This window comes from Necator americanus, chromosome I (genome assembly GCF_031761385.1).
Source record: "Necator americanus strain Aroian chromosome I, whole genome shotgun sequence".
Lineage (NCBI taxonomy): Eukaryota > Metazoa > Nematoda > Chromadorea > Rhabditida > Ancylostomatidae > Necator > Necator americanus.
Window position 1 is genome coordinate 33,757,092 of NC_087371.1, and position 17,863 is coordinate 33,774,954.

General features: G+C 42.1%; 4 protein-coding genes across 7 annotated transcripts; 1 reads left to right on the plus strand and 3 right to left on the minus strand.

Moving 5' to 3' along the window:
* Position 1: 1 nt before the first annotated feature.
* On the minus strand, positions 2–6,282 carry RB195_007711 (uncharacterized protein; the record flags this gene model as incomplete). Of its 2 annotated transcripts, XM_064181487.1 has the most annotated exons (5): positions 2–8; positions 1,487–1,491; positions 4,142–4,612; positions 4,706–5,573; positions 5,720–6,282. In XM_064181487.1, 5 exons carry the CDS (start codon positions 6,280–6,282, stop codon positions 2–4), a joined length of 1,914 nt encoding a protein of 637 aa, XP_064038270.1. The 2 variants fall into 2 exon arrangements, with proteins under 2 accessions (XP_064038270.1, XP_064038271.1); XM_064181486.1 differs by lacking the exons at positions 2–8; positions 1,487–1,491 and having other exon boundaries at positions 4,133–4,612; positions 4,787–5,573.
* Positions 6,283–7,454: 1,172 nt separating this feature from the next.
* RB195_007712 (uncharacterized protein) lies at positions 7,455–9,092 on the minus strand (the record flags this gene model as incomplete). Its single annotated transcript, XM_064181488.1, has 4 exons — positions 7,455–7,555; positions 7,606–7,744; positions 8,871–8,985; positions 9,061–9,092. 4 exons carry the CDS (start codon positions 9,090–9,092, stop codon positions 7,455–7,457), a joined length of 387 nt encoding a protein of 128 aa, XP_064038272.1.
* A 1,224-nt stretch (positions 9,093–10,316) lies between these two features.
* Positions 10,317–11,844, minus strand: RB195_007713 (uncharacterized protein; the record flags this gene model as incomplete). Of its 2 annotated transcripts, XM_064181490.1 has the most annotated exons (6): positions 10,317–10,417; positions 10,468–10,606; positions 11,496–11,525; positions 11,582–11,616; positions 11,694–11,749; positions 11,801–11,844. In XM_064181490.1, the coding sequence occupies 6 exons, from the start codon at positions 11,842–11,844 to the stop codon at positions 10,317–10,319; spliced, it is 405 nt and encodes a 134-aa protein (XP_064038273.1). The 2 variants fall into 2 exon arrangements, with proteins under 2 accessions (XP_064038273.1, XP_064038274.1); XM_064181489.1 differs by lacking the exon at positions 11,801–11,844 and having other exon boundaries at positions 11,496–11,616; positions 11,694–11,725.
* A 2,452-nt stretch (positions 11,845–14,296) lies between these two features.
* Positions 14,297–16,822, plus strand: RB195_007714 (uncharacterized protein; the record flags this gene model as incomplete). 2 transcript variants are annotated; one of them, XM_064181491.1, is made up of 4 exons in its annotated part: positions 14,297–14,437; positions 14,852–15,022; positions 16,448–16,573; positions 16,697–16,822. In XM_064181491.1, 4 exons carry the CDS (start codon positions 14,297–14,299, stop codon positions 16,820–16,822), a joined length of 564 nt encoding a protein of 187 aa, XP_064038275.1. The 2 variants fall into 2 exon arrangements, with proteins under 2 accessions (XP_064038275.1, XP_064038276.1); XM_064181492.1 differs by lacking the exons at positions 14,297–14,437; positions 14,852–15,022 and having other exon boundaries at positions 16,466–16,573.
* Positions 16,823–17,863: the final 1,041 nt, after the last annotated feature.

The following is a 17,863-nucleotide window of genomic DNA, read 5'->3' on the forward strand; positions in this document are numbered from 1 at the left end:
TTCATTCTCTAAACTCAAGGCGAAAACATAGAAGATTAGAATGAAATTTTTAGATTTTTAGACAAAAGTTCTGAAGGTTTGGTTTGAGTTATTGCAAATTAATCCTGGCAGAATCCGAAACACAGCCGCTTCCAATGATTCTATCATCTTCGGATGGTTAATTCAATTAAACATATGCTTTTTGTTAATTGCATATACTATCGAAATTGAAACAAACAAGAAGATTGAGGACGTCCCATGAGCAGGGTCAGCGTGCAGTTCAGCATACCAAGAATTTGACGTTGTGAGGGGTCCGTGAGGGAAGCTGGAGATGGGTTGTATAGTAGGGTCAAAACGACATAAAGCCTGTATGCAATTGCGTACGCGGCTTCTCTCGAGGCGCTTCGGTGAAGCGTAGCGGCTAGGAGCGTGAAACCCTTACTGGCACCACCCATCGCTTTCTAGCGAGTACGCAAATTCACCGCAAATACACTCGTGATTCATGTCGTTTTGACCCGACCATAGATTTCGGGATCCCGGCAGTTGCACTCATCTCTCCTTAATCGTCGTGAAAAAAAAACAAAAAAGAAACGAAGAAGAGGCCTGGGAACCGCATTTGATCCGAAGTACGTTATACTGTGGAACCTTGTACTTCGGTTGCCTCACTGGCTTTTGACTGCTTTCACGTTGATGCGGCGTCTTTCACGGCGATCCGTAGCCTTTCTCGTGGATTCCCTCGCTCCTTCTAACTGATAAAACATTCATTATGGTTATTCAGAAACTTGCACAACCTACTCTGCACTTCACTTCTGTGTCCAGTCTTAGATCTTTTTTTTTGACGTATAAATGACGTATAAATTTCTTCTTACTAGTGTTACTACGGGAAGTTATTATTGTCGAATGAAAATATGCTTGTTTACATCCTATATCGTGAATGCAAATATCTCACATCTTCCAAAAATTGATCCCTGACCGTTTCAATAAAAACGGCCTGGCATGGCAGTGTGCCACAAAGTAACATCGAGTAAATTTCTCACTGGGTATCTCATTAAAGTACGTGTTAGCTATCCTACAGTCTACATAACGAGAAGACATCATGGAAGTATCATTATCAAGGGTTCCTGTAGGTTGTCCATACTCCTCAGTTCAGCAGAGATCACGAATGTTTCAGATGTTTTCTTGCTCCTTTCAGAATAGCATCTTCTAGGGATACTAGAGATCTACTAGAGATAATGACATAGAAAATGAACTAGTCTAAGTAAAATCTTTGTCCGTAATCCGTAGATAATCTCCATTACTGGGTCTAAACCACACCAGATCGCATTCATTTGGTTGAATAAATTATCCTAATTTGCCGCCCGGGTGCGACTTTTTCGTGATAGCGTAACATTTGAAAGAAATGCAGACGAAAAACCGGACAAGACGCGGGAATGTGCGAATCAGTCCTACTCAGAAGCACTTTTAACAATGTATGTAACCGTTAAACAAATTATACGTTACAACTTACATAATCTAAATAAGTGCATGGGAGAACGACCTCTTGTAATGAAGTTAAGCTCACTAATAAACCTTACAGTTAAGATCTACTTAATCACGATTGCTTTGCAGTATTTTAATAAGGTAAGTTGTCTGTGCACGGTCGTTTTTGCTGCTGAACGACGTTATCGCAACTCGAACTGTTGCACACCCATCCTTGGCCTAAAAAACTTTCCTATCGTCCTCAAATCCTGCAAATGCTTGTTTTGTTAAATATATAAAACGAAAGAACTTCAAAAACCCTTTATGAATTTCCGGGTAAAGCAGAAATTAAGACAAAAGTGGGCGCCTTTAGAGAGTTATGGAACTTACTAAATGAAATTTTGTTAGACTGATTTACTTTTTCACTTCCTCTAATCCATACGCGATGGCCCAATCTACCAAATCTGGCCAACCTTGCAGGTAGACAGAAAGGCGCTAAAGCTGCTAAAGCCATGGCGTAACTATATCGAGAGGACCTCAGCTGAAGATTCCACCAGTTCTATCAGCTCTGACTACATATGGGCCTACTCAACAGATAACGTCTTACGAAAATGAATGGCTCTGAAAAGGATGAGGGCGGTGAAAGAGCTGTGGAAGTCATGAGGATGAAGTATTCTAAACTGTGTTTTCACATTTTCTGAATCGAATCGTGGAAGAAAAGAAGACGTCCGTGCACCGAAAACAATTAAAGGATAAAGGATAAAGTTTCTGGCGTTAATCAATCCGCTTGGGATGCGCCCCCACGTTCACTTCAATTCAGAATCGTTTGAGGTTTACGAACGTGTATCTGGCCTATACAATGACTTGCGGTGGCTAGCCGATGTGTCAAGTCAGTGCTTTTATCCTCCCAGACAAGTCTGGTACCAATTTATCGACCCCTTAGGGATGAAAGGCTTGGTGAGCACTAGGGCGGATTCGAACGCCCGATCGATCGTGCAGGAAGCGGAACCTCTAACCGCTACACCACACTCGCCCCACCGGAAACAATTAGAAGTACTTATTCAGAAGGTCTTGATTAGAAGTACAATACCTACTTGTAAAGAGAAAGGTAATCCAGTAGACTGCTTGAATTACATGCATCAGATGCAACTCGACAGCTACATCACAGCGCTAAGATCTCTGAATGCAGAATCGATCTCAGAATTCGATAGGCATTGATTGTCCATTAATCAGTCCAGTTTCGTCACCAGCCGGACCACCACCGGTGCCAACAACGCTACAAGTTTCCTCGTTCAGTAAAATTGTGAGAAGCGGAAACATCTGCTTTTCTCATCCCTGAAATTTAAGGGGAACATTCAATCGCATTCCGCATGAAGTCATCATGTACACGTCACGACAAAATGCTCTTAGAGAGGAGCTAAACAGGTGGGTCCGAATCCTGACCCACAAAGTCAGGAAAGAAATGCAGGCAGATTTAGGAACGACGGCAGAATTTCTCATTTCTATTGGTGAGGGCTCAGCACTCTTTCTTTTGATGATCGCTTTGAAAATCATAACTAGAAACATAACTTTTGACGCCTGCACTATGTGTACGTGTGCACTACTTTTCGGCGATAACGGTGTGCTGTCCTCTCAAGAAAATGAAGAATTGTTAACTTAGACATAAGTGTCGCTCGATAGAGTAGCAAGGCTTGGGCTACTTTTCAAAACGACAGAAAACATGATGACTGATGTGAACGAGATTGACACCATCAAGACTGGCACCACAACCCTCCCAAGGACGTCCGCTTTCATATATTTTTGTCACGATGATTATATCCAAGGGCAGCCTTGCACCTTAGCATACTGGTCATGGAATCGATGCATAGGTGAAGGGGTGGGCAACCACTAGCTTGTTCCGCTGGAAAAGGACGCCAGACCGTCTCAAGTCAAAGTTATGTAGAACCGTCCTTCAATCTATACCGCACTATTGGTCGGGTGCTGCCCCCCCCCCAAACCGAAGAAGTTGAACGTCGTCTCAAACAGAAGGAAGTGGAGATGCTAGGATGGACAACTGATGTCACTCAGCCCGATCATGTACGCAACGAAGTAATCCGACAAAGGCTAGACGTGTGTCTCCCAAAGTCTAGGAAAAATTGACTTCGAAGGTACGGCGGCATTCTGCGGCGCGATAACCAAATTCCTCGCATGATCGGCGTAGATCTAGCAGTACGCAGAAATCAATCGAGGGATGCCCGAATAAGCACTGACTAATGTCGCTGTCGTCAGCGCTGACATGAAGCCTGCTGTCAACCACCTTGATCACGTTCATCTTGATCACCTTGACTCCCGTTAATCTTCGAACTGGTCGAGCGGGCGCCAGTAATTCTTCCATTTGTCCCGATCGCGTGCCAGAGTAGCCCAGTGGTTCCTCCTTTCGCGTGGGACACGAAGAGCATCATATTTTTCTTTCAAGGACTTCGTGAAGAAATCTGACCATCGGGTCGGCGGTCTTCCTGTAGTGCGCTTAATATCGCGGAGACCCAGTCGCTCACGGCTCTGGTCCAACGGTTGTCGGTAAAGCGCATCACGTGTCTGGCCCACTTTATTTTACTTTCCTTGGCAAACGCGACGAGGTTCTAATCTTTGATCGCTGGCGTAGGAGAGAACTTCGGATCCCGTCCCTCACTTGCGTGAAACGGGACACTCCTAGCTCCTAGATCACTCTCTCAATTGCGTTCAATGACGCTTTCCACGTTTTCTTCCTGCTTGCAAAATGCCCATGTTTCCTTTCAGAAGCATAGGTCAAAGCAGGAAGTATGGTGGTGTTGAAGAGGAGAGCACGAAGCCGTGTGTTCCTGGTTTTTTTCACTACATCCTCGATGCTCTTATACGCTCCCCAAGCCGCTCGTCTCCTCCTGCCCAGCTCGGGGGTCAGGTCGTTCATCATGTTCAATTCCCGACCCAGATAAACGTAGCTGGTGCATTCGGATATGTTCGTTCCGTTGAGCGTGAATGGGGTATCCGAGACCCATCCGTTCCGCATGAACATGATCTTTTGTAGATTCAGCTGAAGACCGATACATCCACATGTTTCGTCGAATTCGGTCAGCATTCGTTCCGCTTGGCTGATGCTAGGTGTTATCAGTACGATATCATCAGCAAAGCGCAAATGGTGTAGCAGCCGACCATCAACCTTCACTCCCATGTAGTCTCATTCCAACTTTCGCATTGCGTTCTCGAGGGTGGCTGTGAATATTTTGGGTGAAATTGTATCACCCTGTCGGACCCCCCTCTTCGCCTCAATGATGATGTTCTTGTAGAATGGCGAAATTCCAGTCGTGAAGTTACTGTACAACTCTCGAAGTACCTTTATGTACTGAGTAGGGACGCCTTGGTTGTCCAATGCTTCCACGACCGCTTCCGTCTCGACTGAGTCGAAGGCCTTCTTCAAGTCGATGAAGGTGAGACAGAGCGGCATCTTGTACTCTCGTGATACCTCGATGAGTTTCAAAACAGTGTGAATGTGGTCAATCGTGCTGAATCCTTTTCGAAACCCTGCTTGCTCGCATGGCTGTCCTTCATCCAAGACTTTTTCAATCCTATTAAGGATTACTCTCGAAAAGAGCTTGTAGATGACGGACAGTAGGCAGATTGGACGATAGTTGCCGATATCATGTGGATCTCCCTTTTTATACAACAACACGGTCTTGCTGGTCTTCCACTGTTTAGGAACCTTGCATTCCGACAGATAACGTGTAAAGAGCCTCGCCAGGGTGTTGATGAGTACTGGCGGAAGGCTCTTCAGGTGTTCTGGTCTTATTCTGTCGGGGCTGGGTGCCGTACGATTTCTTACCGACATGATAGCATGTCGTATTTCGGACGGGAGAACCTCTGGAATGACTTGTCCATCTTCCCTCAGATGGTGAGGAGACAAGTGGACATGGCTGTCGAAGAGATCAGAGTAGAAGTCGTAGATGCTTTTCTCCATCCCCCTTCTCGATGCAATGGCTGTTCCCCTCGGGTTCCGGAGAGCAGTCATCCTTGTCTTGCGACTGGCGAAGTCTCGACGGGCATAGTGGATGCTTTTCCCCGCCTCTGCAGCTTCAGCCAGCACTTCTGCTCTTCGCTCTTTAAGGTCTTCCTTTATCGCCTCTCTGCATTGATGGTAGTCCTGGGATTTCTCTCTCTGAACTTGGCGGCTTTCTATGCTCTCCTTGTGAAGGAAAATCTTCCTCGGAGGAGGCGATGGTCCGATCCCGTATAGAACTTTGGTACAACACCGACGTCCGTCAGGCAGAACCTTTTATTGACGATGATGTGGTCTATTTCATTACGGTACCCTCCACCGGGTGACTCCCACGTCCAGCGTAGAGAGGAGGGCTTCTGGAATTGCGAGTTCCCATGGATGGACTTAGTCGTCATGATGAACTCGGAGAGCCTCTCTTCCTGGTCATTCCATTGTAGGCCGTGGGTCCTGATGTGAAGTTCCTCTGGCGTTCTTCTTGGGCCAACTTTGGCGTTGAAATCGCCAACTATGACCTTGTAGAAGGCATGGTCTTCTCGGTAGAACTTCTCCAGGTCCATATAGAAAGCTTCGACTTCTTCTTCGTAGCTTGATGTTGGAGCGTAAGCGACGAAGATAGTCAAAGCTGATGTTGGGCCACATCTTCTCATCCGCAGACGTCCGATTCGAGTCGTAAGTTGTTCAAAAGAGTCGATGTTCTTTGCCATACTCATGTTGACGGGGACGCCAACTCCACCAACACCTCTACTGTCGCATGTTCCTAAGAACAGTTGAAGGTGACGCCGTCTCGTCTCGGTCAGTCCGATGACGTCGTACTTGATCTTCTTGGCTTGCACCATCAGATCTGAACTTCCGATGCAAGCGTACGTGCGTTATAAGTACGGATCGCCATCCTAGTCCTTTTCCGTTTCGGTAGCCTACATGACTCCTGCAACTCCGTCCTACCTGGCGCTACCGGAATCAGGAGACTCTTTTCTATTATTGTGTTTTGCGTTAAAATTTTAAAACCCGTGGGCAGGTTGCAAGCCTCTAGTCCCATGAGTTTCTTGGAAAAACTTTCGTTCTCCCGGAGTGGACATTTGGAGATTATTTGTTGGAGGCGACTCCAAACCGCCTCCCTTGCACCTCCCAGTCACTTGATTGCAGGCTTTTGGCCGGACCGACGTGCGGGATACAAGGATGTCATGAGTCAGTCCTGGTTCAGCAGAAACAGGGAGTCCATCCCCTGAATCCACCTGCGTCTCGGGGCAAGCACAAGGTCGCTTTTGGTCCGCGATTAGCCCCCGCCACCCGGGGATGCGCCACGTAGCCTCGCGACTAACCGGCTGTGATCTCTCTAGTGAGGAGATCCGTGGGTCACGTTAAATAAAAGTAAAATTAACTCACTGGCGTATCAATCTACTTCGGGTGCGCTAACGCGTTTTTACTGCGATTCCTAATTGTTGAGGCTTTGGGACGCGGGTTGGCCTATGCAATGGCTTGCAGAGGCCAGCCGATAGTTGAGTCAGTGTTTTTATCCTTCCGGACAAGTCTGATAATAATTCATCGAGCCCGGAGAGATGAAAGGCTTATTTAGCACTAAGACGGTTTCGAACCATTTAGCATCTGGGTACAACGGAGCTCCAGCCGACAGCACCACACCCGCCTCATCATGTGAAATGAAGTGAGCTGAAAACACTACGAAAACGGAATCTGCCCTAAACGGGACGAACGTTGAAGAAGAAGAAGAAAGAGTAAACTCAAGACTTCCACGAATGCTTTTCTTTCTACTGAGATAATGGCTTCTTCAGGGTTGCAAACCCGCAAATAATGTGTAAACTGGCATCGGAGTAAGTTTGATGCAGGACACAATTACTGTCGGTTTCGCATATCACAGTGTGCAACTTCTTGTATAGGATAGTTTTCAAATTTTTTTGAAGACTTATTGACTAGTTCATAAGCTTTATTCAGAGCTACGAACGTTGTACTGAGCAGTACACTGAAAAACATTATTGTAGTGGTGTATCTTCCTTTATTTTACTGAATCTGTAGTAGCGGTGATGTCAAATCCTGCCCAAACTAGGAATGCAATCAATGCGATGAATACTGAGATTAGCCAGACGAACCCAATTACTGTAATGAGATTGTAAGATCTGGAATAACGCTGCAAAGAAATTACGTACTTAATGATGCACAACATAGGGTGCCTTCGATTCGTAACAGATAATTTTGTGATTCGTAACGATCCTTTCTTCTTTTTCGTTTTGCCTTCTTACCTTTCTTCTTCTTCTTCCTCTTTTCAGTTCCTTTCGATGCGCTAGTCTGAAATAAATTCGTCTTTTCACCACTATTGGGCGAATCATAATCGTCAACGATCTCTGTTTTCGGTCCAACAGATCGTTTCGTATATAACTCCCATCTCTAATGTACTCATGAACATGTACCAAAATGAGGTCATGATGCACTTATATGTGAAGTGCATACGACCAGTGATCCTGCAGTTTAAAGACAGCATACCACAGATCTAAAGCGTTAAGGATTTCCCATGAAAGACTTTTATTCAAGGTCATAGATTCCGGAAAACCACGCCGTTCTTCTTACCTCTCCATAGTCGCTTCCTTAAAACAACTCTCGTTGATGCCTCGCCACATCAATGAGGGAGTATTCGAGGATTAATAAGGTCTCCTCATCTGACCGTTTAAGGGTAAACATATGAATAGACTGCTGAAGAGAACGGTACGTGTACATAGAGACGCGTTCTGACACATCTCGTAGGAACAAAAGCGGTTCCCATGCGGTTTCTCATGAAGATCACGGAGAGATGAGCAGACACTCGTGGTTTTCCGCATTACGAACCTGCGTAGAGGCTTTCCATGAGAGATCCATTCCACGACAGATTCATGGTATGTTCCCCTCAACGGGTCGCACCTGGCAAACTCAAGCAGTGCGCATATGCAGTTGGCACAATGCCAAATGCGACAGACGTTCTAGAATAGATGACCGCTAATGAATCCAGGAAATAATGATTTCACTGTTTACAGGTCTTGGGTGTGGACTAGGTAATACTATTAATTACCTAAAAAAGAGAGAATACTCGTCGTCAGTGATAATCGCCACTGCTAACGATAGCAAAAACGACGGGTACCGAAAACCTCAAGAGTAAGAATAAGATAGGCAAATGATCGATATAGCATAATCAAATTCATCAGTATCGCGCTACGAGTTGGTCAATCGAAAAAAAAAACAAACAGACAACATTTTAAGGGAATTTTGCTAGGGTATAGTTATGAAAAGAAAAATTTTCTCGCACAGAAGTTAGAGGTGTGACTTCTCAAATAAACCCTCTGTGGCATATGGGGATTTATAAACAATTCTTTGACAACATGACAATGATCTTCATTTATATACATTTTTAATTTACCTATCGATCCTTTTTTAATTTACCTACCGACGCTTCAGTTCCTGTACCTCCGGTTTCACTGCCACCTTTCTCCTTTTTAATTTTCTTCACTAAATCTTCCATTTGACCTCCTCCTTCCCCTTGTTCTGGTTGTGCTGGGCCTCTTTACAATGTTCAGATGAAGAAACGAAATTCAGATATGCCAATTTTTTTAACGTTCGACACAAAAAAGGCTTACGTAAACGACGCAGGCTCCTCTTCTTTCACCATTCCAGTATTTTCGCAATGTCACCACTAAATACAATAGATCGGATGCGTATACATGAGCATACAAGTTAAGTCTACCGTCCACTATGAATCTGCTGATTACAATGACTCGTACGTGTCATTCATTCTGTTTAAAGAGTGTTGAAAGAGCAAATAAAGTGATTAACAATAGTGATTATTTTGAACTCTCAACATTCCTACCTTCCTGGATGGGAGTACGGTTGTTCCACGAAAATTCCAGCAACTCCAGAGTTTTCCTTAAGTTGAAGCGTCGGATTGGCTTTTGACTCTGATTTTGCCATACGTAATTCGTGTTATCCGCAACGAGAAGTCCTTCTACGAATTCGTCGTCGGGGACTTCAACGCAAAACTAGGAAAGGCTACAGAAGAGGAGTACAGGATCGGAAGATTTGGACTAGAGGACCGAAATGAAAACGGCAATTGTCTCGCCGGGCTGCTCTCCGCTGCCCGCCTCGTTCATTGGAATTCCCTTCTCATGAAGAAAGATCACTGACGGTGGACATGGAAATCGCCCAGTGACGCGGCTCGTGCGCAGATCGTCCAAATGCTCACCAATCGGATGTAGTGTCTACTTGACGTCTCGATAGTACCATCTTTTTGTAGTGGTTCTGATCACCCTCTCCTTCGTGCGGAAATATTACTTAGCCACACTGTGGAAAAGAACATCCGCTATCGGCAACGAATGAGAAAAGAAGTTGTTTACGACGATTGCGTAGTCGAGGACTCCTTGTCCGAAGGTGACTGGCACATCGGAGAGGGCCCAAACTTGGACTACGAGATGATGAACAGAAGATTACGAGCCTGTGCTGAGCGTGCCTCGAAGCCACACACGCAAACTTGGATTGGATTTCAGAGATCACCAGGGAATTGTTGAAAAAAGAAGGACTCAGAGGCTTGATCCGAATGCACCGCATATTGAGTGGTTAGTGGCAAACACTAGCTGCAGAAAAGCGTTGGAGGGCTTTTGAAAATACAGGTAGAAGAAGATTTCAGAAGCAGCAGAAAGAAGAACGAGTCTAAAGATGTGCCACAGGGATCTCCGCGAATGTGATGTTCAGCTAGCAGCATAACTGAGTGTGAAACTTCTTGTATGGGTAAGCTTTCAATTTCTTTTGAATGATTCACTACTTCATAAGCTTTATTCATAACAACAAACGTTATACTAAAAAGAACACTGAAAACATTGTTGTAACGACGTGTCTTCCTTTATTTTACTGAATCTGTAGTAGCGGTGACGTCAAATTCTGCCCAAACTAGGAATGCAATCAATGCGATGAATACTGAGACTAGCCAGACGAACCCAATTACTGTAATGAGTTTGTTAGATCTGGAATAACACTGCAAAGAAATTACGTACTTAATGATGCACAACATAGGGTGCCTTCGATTCGTAACAGATAATTTTGTGATTCGTAACGATCCTTTCTTCTTTTTCGTTTTACTTTCTTAGCCTTCTTCTTCTTCTTCCTCTTTCCAGTTCCCGTTGATGCGCTGGTCTGAAACAACGATCTACTCTGTTTTCGGTCCAACAGATCGTTTCGTATATAACTCCCATCTCTAACGTACTCATGAACATGTCCCAAAATGAGGTCATTACGCACTTATATGTGAAGTGCATACGACCAGTGATCCTGCAGTTTAAAGACAACATACCACGAATCTAAAGCAGTAAGTACATATTTCAAATAGAAGACTTCTATTCAGGGTCATAGATTGCGGAAAACCACGCCGTTCTTCTCACCTCTCCATAGTCGCTGCCTTAAAACAACCCTCGTTGATGCGTCGCCACATCAAAGAGCGAGTCTTCGAAGATTAATAAGGTCTCCTCACCAGTCCAATAAGGTTAAGCTAATGAATAGACTGCTGAAGAGAATGGTACGTGTACATAAAGGTGCGTTCTGACACACCTCGTAGGAACTGTAGCGGTTCCCATGCGGTTTCTCACGCAGAGATAAGCGGACGCGCGTGGTTTTCCGCAACCTACGACCCCGTATACAACTTTCCATGAGAGATCCATGCTACGACAGATTCACGGTATGCTGCCTTTAACGGGTCGCATGACCCCTAACTAACGCAAGCAATGCGCATATGCAGTTGGCGCTATGCCAAATGCTACAGACGTTCTAAAATAAATGACCGCTAATGAATCGAGGAAGTAATGATTTCACTGTTCACAGGTCTTGGGTGTGGACTAAGTAATACTATTCATTACCTAAAAAAGAGAATACTCGTCGTCAGTGATAATCGCCATTGCTAACGATAGCAAAAACGACGAGTAGCGAAAACCTCGAGAGTAAGAATAAGGTTCAAATCAAGATTTAATTCATTATCAATTCAATTTTAATTCAACATTTAATTCATTATCCACATTGTTAATTTACCTACCGATCCTGTTTCAGTTCCTGTATCGCCGGTCTCAGTTGCACCACCTTTTTGCCTTTTCAATTGCTCCACTAAATCTTCCATTTCACCTCCTCCTTCTCCTTGTTCTGGTGGTGCTGGGCCTCTTTACAATGTTCAGATGAGGAAACGCAATTAAAATCTGCCAATTTTTTCTTAACGTTCAAGACAAAAAAGGCTTACGTAAACGACGGAGGCTCCTCTTCTTTCCCCATTCCAGTATTTTTGCAATGTCACCACTAAATACAATAGATTGGATGGGTATACATGAGCATAGAAGTTAAGGCTACCGTCCACTACGAATCTGCGGAACGCAATGACTCGTATCATTCATTCTGTTTATAGAATGTTGAAAGAGCAAATGAAGTGATTAATGATAATGATTATTTCGAATTCTCAACATTTATACCTTTCTGGACAGGAGAACGGTTGTTCCACGAGAATTCCACCAAATGCAAAATTTTTCTTAAGTTGAAGCGTCGGACTGACTTTTGACTTTTTCTATGAATAATTTGTGTTATTCCGATAACTTAAGCATATTTGATGTTTTCTGTAGATGAGCAGGATCAGAACAGAAAAAAACTAAAAAGAAACTAAAGGAAACTAAAACTACTAACTAAAAAAAGAAGGAGTATAACGAATTTTTAAGTACCTTTTCAAAGCTTTCGAAAAACCAAATGAGGGAAAGATCAGCTTGTAATTGCCGATTAAAAAGCATGCACCTGTGGTGGCTTCACAAAAACAAAGGATAATTATTTGTTTTCTCAAAAATTTGCCAGTGGTAAGCAAGACTAAGTAAAACATAATATCTACTCAATTGTGACATAGTTTGAGAAATGAACGTAGGCTCTGATTCCTTCCTGAACGAATACGTTTGGTTTTAAATAGCTTTTTCTTCTTTTTTTCCCTGATAGTTTAAGAGCAGTGTGTTATTTTTGTTTCTCGCATACGACAATACGTAGGTCCTATTTTATTTTCTTAAAATAAAATCTTCTTCTTTTCTTTTTCTTAAACAAAATGGTTCCATCCACAACTAGTTCCCGCTTTCATAAAATCATCCCAAAATTTGTTTTACATTTGACATGGAAGGCCTGGAAAATAAATGGAGAACGTGCCATGATTTAAGGTTGCTGAAAGTGAAATTAAAAACTGACAGGGAGTTTATTAGTGAAGTTTCTTGATCTTTCTGCTTTTTTCCGTTATCGGCACAAATAATTTGATCAAATAATGCTTATTCACTTGTCCGTAGCATTAATATCACGATTATTGTTCAACAATATATCCGTTTCCATGATCCGGTTTCTCGCACTCATTCATCTGTTCATAATACTCAACAATCGCACCGTTACTCTATTGCTAACCGCTACTCAATATCGAATTGAGATGAATTTGTGGTTGGTGGTCGGCTCGTGGTCGTTTTCCTCATTATTGCTGTGTATTTTTGATGAGGAATGAGGGGAAAAAAAGCACGTTCCTTTCTTTTCATTTTTCACTCTTAGTTTTTCTGGTAGATTAGTTATAGGAAGAAAAAAAAATATCAGTATTTTCCATGTGTATCATTCACAGTTGTTTAACGATAAAAATACCTGGGATTTCAACAACGCGGAATGTTTATTTTGTAGGAAAAAAGTAAAGCTGTAAAAATAAGGCTTTTTTTCAATTTTTTTTCAACTCAGTTTCACTTCAACGTGTAATGTTTCCTTTTTTTCAAGGTCTTCAAGGTTGTTTCCTTTTTTCAGTTATAAATGCACATTTTTCAACTTTACGCGAGTGTTTTCTTTGTTTCATAAAGAAGAATAATAGCGCTTAAAACGTACCAAAACATTTTTTTTTGTTTTTAAACAAACGGTGATTGAAATGTCTTTGAAAAACAACAATAAGCTAAAATAGCCCAAAATAAAATAATGAAACAATATAAAACTCTAAACAAAGAAAATTCCTCCGATCTTCTTCTTCTACAAATTTATGCACAAAACTACCAGCTGTATAAAAATCGTTTTAATCAAATTTTCTTGTTGTTCAGACTCTGATACTCTTTCATATGAAAGAGAGTGTGTAATTCTCGTTATCACATTTTTTTTAATTTTTAAATTTTTTATGCGCTTTTGTTGTGACATCACTTGTTCGCGAAATACTTTCATTAGCTGTCGCTCTTACACCGTAATGATTATTATGGCACTATGATCTAAAGATGGCGTATCATGGACTTGACGTAGTGGGGAAACTTGTGGGAAAGTGTAGAGTTTGAGGTATATATTACTAGTACAAGCGTGGTACAGCTCAGTTCCCCTCAATCGTCCTGAAACTTGGCGTGGGTCACTCCATTTTTTACAACGACAAAACCCCTTGCGTTCTCTAGCAAGCGGCCAAAGATCGATGAAATCCCCTCAAGCAGTCTATTCAGGTGAAACCAATTAATGCTAGTCAGGGTACCGAAGCGCGTACAAGGGTGTCGCGTTCTGACGTGCCTCGTACGAATAAAAAATGTTTCCACGCTATTTTTCAGGGCGATTAGGATGAAGTGAGTGAGGAAACGTTCGCACTCGTAATCTACAACTCGAACTCTATATTTTCCCACAGCTTTCCCAACTATGTCAGTTTTGTGATATGCTGCCTTTAAACCCGCACACCTTTAACGCTCAGAGCTCCATGCACTTTGTGCCATACTGATCCCAACATATTTGACCGCGTATTTTTCACATAATAGAGAGATGGCGAGAAGTTCTTCGACCGCCGTCTTCCACATTTTTTTTGTGTCAATTTACTTGGATAAGGTACATGTTCAGATGGCTTCACTCAACCATATTCCTGCCAATAAGACCAGAACACTGGATTCATTCACACTTGAAAATTTTTCGAGAAGCAGAAGACGATTCGAGAATATTTGTGTTCAAAAACACAGGACTGTTTTTAAATTAGTGGAGGTGGTAAGTTTTTTTTCCATTATTTAAAGGCCCCGCACGAATCTGAGCCGCTACGGGTTTTAGGTGGGTTATGCCTATAAGGGTCGTAGATTGTGGGGAAAAGGGTAATTCCGTCATTTTTTTTTCTAATTGCCGTAAAAAATGGCCTGGAAGTTGAGCACAAGGCTGGCGCGCTCAACCTGAACTCACTGCAGAAAATAGCGCCCTGAAACGCTCGAAGCCGGATCTTCCAGGCAGTTTTCCACGGTGATTAAGAAGAAATGAGCGGGTTCCAACACCTGTTTCTGCAGTATACGATCCCGTGTAGTCTTTGACCATCGGAAATCCATATAACGTCAGATTCACGGGGTAATGCCTTTAAATGAGAAGACAGGAGTCACTGTTTCTATTGTAATTCGATTTTGGATACATTTACAGGTGATTTGTGCAGCGACAGTCGCTTTAGTTGCAAATGCCCGTCCTGTATGGAGTGAAAAAGATGTAATTATTGGAGTATGTACAGCGGCTCTATTTGGGTCATTCGCATTTCTTATTATTTACATCTTTGCACTCGATGAACTCATCCCTTCAACATCATGGTTCATAGTGGTATGTATATGTGTTTAATAGGAATTTATTATCATTTACCATTTTCAATCATAAAAACTTATACACATCAGTAATCCGAAATGAAACGAGCACCACAAAAAACCGTAAGCCGGATTTCCAGAATTTTTTTAAAGAATTTTTTTTATTCATCTTCGTTACGACTATAAGTATGCAGCACTTCCACTAAATGTCTGACACAAAGTCGTTGTTGCTATAAACAGTAGTTGTTTCGATTTTGCAGTTCATCTCTCCTTTAGAGTTGTTTCTACAAAAAAAAAATTATGTTACTCGTTTCCTACAAAAATCTCAGCATTAAATGTTAAAGAAATAACCCCACGAATCTGGGGCGATACGGGTTTCAGATGGATAATACCTATACGGGGTCATAGATTTTCTCCAAATGGGTTTTCGACGAATCGCAGGGCGAGGCGCAAACGTTGTGCATTACTCCAGAAACCGTCATAAGAAACAACATTCTGGGGTCTACCGTTTCCTCTGATACAAGGGGAAATGGACAGAATCACCTTCTTCCTCGCAACCTACAACACCGTATAGGCATAACTCACCTGATATCCGTACACCGCAGATTTGTGGGTTATTACTAGAAACCAGATCGTTATTACTAGAAATTGAATTAATATTTATTTTTGCTTCAAAGCAGAACAATTTGGAGACGAATAGAACTAGGCGAATTTTTTTTTCTTTTTTTGGAACTGTTTCGACGCTGAATGTTGTGATAATCATAACCATTCTAATGAAAGTTAATATCATACCATTGCTTCAGATCATGAAAGGTGCAAATTACTGCTGACTGCGGAGGTACATATATTCATCACCTCTGAAAAAAGTAAGGTAAACAGACGGCGGAAAGTTACTCGAGGATAAGCACTCTCAGACGTGAATCAGTAAGCAGCACCGTTTGCTGAGGAGCACAGTAAATGTCGTTAGACATTTCTACTAGTTTTCCAATTCTAAAACCAAAATTTTGCTGACAAACTCCAAATTGAAATGGATGTACATAGCGTAGTCGGTAAGAGGTTACGATGTGCCTGTAGGATTGGTACAGAGGTTTGAATCCGCCCTAGTGCCAACCAAGGTTTTTGTCTTTCCGAGGTCGATAACTTAGCACCAGACTTGCCTGGGTGAAAAAAAAACAGTGATGTGATACATTGTGTGCTTTTCGCAAGTTAATCCAAGGGGTAGACGGGAGTTTGCGAATCTAAAACAATTTTGAATTGAAGTGAACGTGGTAGCTCATCCCAAGCCGATTGATTAACGCAATACACTTTAATACACTTGCTAATCTTATTTTAGCTTCAAATTAGTTGAAAAGAACTCTTTTGGAATACGGGTGTAGAACAGTTCTTTTTTTTCTGAAATGATCTTAATGTGAAGTTGAAGGCTCTATAATTATATAAAATTCAGGAGACAACATGGTGTACTATGGTTGCAATCGGTCTATTCTCATGTACACTAGTTTTACTACTTGTCACTACTTCGTACTGGGCAGAAGTGAATCCTATTTGGCATGCAATGTCAGCATTTGCTGCGGTTGGTCCTACAGCAGTTTTACTACTGTATTGTCCTGGGAAATTTTTCCTCTCAAAGTTTAAAAGACTCCAGAAATAAAATTAGATTTTTGTGATTTGCTATGCATTTAATGTGAATTTTTAGGGTTCAGCATTCATATGTTCGTTACTTCACGCTATTGATGTTTCTCTCCTTGTCATCAACTGGAGGCGATATTCATGGAATCCTAGCGGAGAGGAATATCTGCGGAATCGTGGAATACCACTTTAACGTTCACATCGGTTGTGGAATGAAATGATCTCTTTCTCGCTTTCTGTTGAAGAACGAAGTTGACACTTCAGCTTCAGCTACTCTGTAGGCCCAGGCTGAAAATATTCTCTGTGTCTTTTTCAAAAATAATTACTGAAATTTGTGTAAGCGTGACAAGCAAAAAAAAACATTGTCATTGCTAGTATGAAAGTCGAGAAGAAGTAAAGTTACATGTACAAAGACTAAAATATTTTATTTTTCAATTTTTGCGACCCTGTTTATTTTCTGGCAAATGTTTCGTGTTGGAAATATAAATAGCGGAACATAAAGTATTACAGCATTTTGCTTATCTTTATATCTTTTCAAATACATGCACACATCTTATTCTCGAGCCTATATACAGATAAGATCTGGGTGGTGCAGTGTAGCGGTTAGAGGTTCCGATTCCTGCACGATCGATCGGAGGTTCGAATCCGCCCTAATGCTAACCAAGCCTTTCTTCCTTCCGGGTTCAATAAATTGGTACCAGATTTGTCTGGGAGGATAAAAGCACTGACTTGAAACATCGGCTAGCCACCGCAAGTCATTGTATAGGCCAGTTACACGTCCGTAAACCTCAAACGATTCTAAATTGAAGTGTACGTGAGGGCGCATCCGAACCGGATCGATTAACGTCAAACACTTTATCCTTTATACACAGATAAACATGTGGCCATAAGACCATGGCTATACTGATAGTATCCAATGGTTCATAAATGAATGAATCAGTATCTTTTTTATATTGTGAGTGTTCGTAAAATTGGTGTTTACCTAGATGAAAAGTGTAGTCACAAATTGCTTGTTTTTGCATACCATTGTGTCAAAAACCTATACAGTGTGCACCAAACAAAATGGAAATGTCTAGTCTGCTTGAGATAAACTTAAAGTTCTCAATAACCTTTCCTTATTAACAAACATTTAACGTTTCGAAGTTATCGCTTTTGTGAGAATCTGGAAAAATCAAAGCCATCAGTGACTTATCCTCACCATCCTACAGAATGCAAACTCAAAGAACAACTCGCT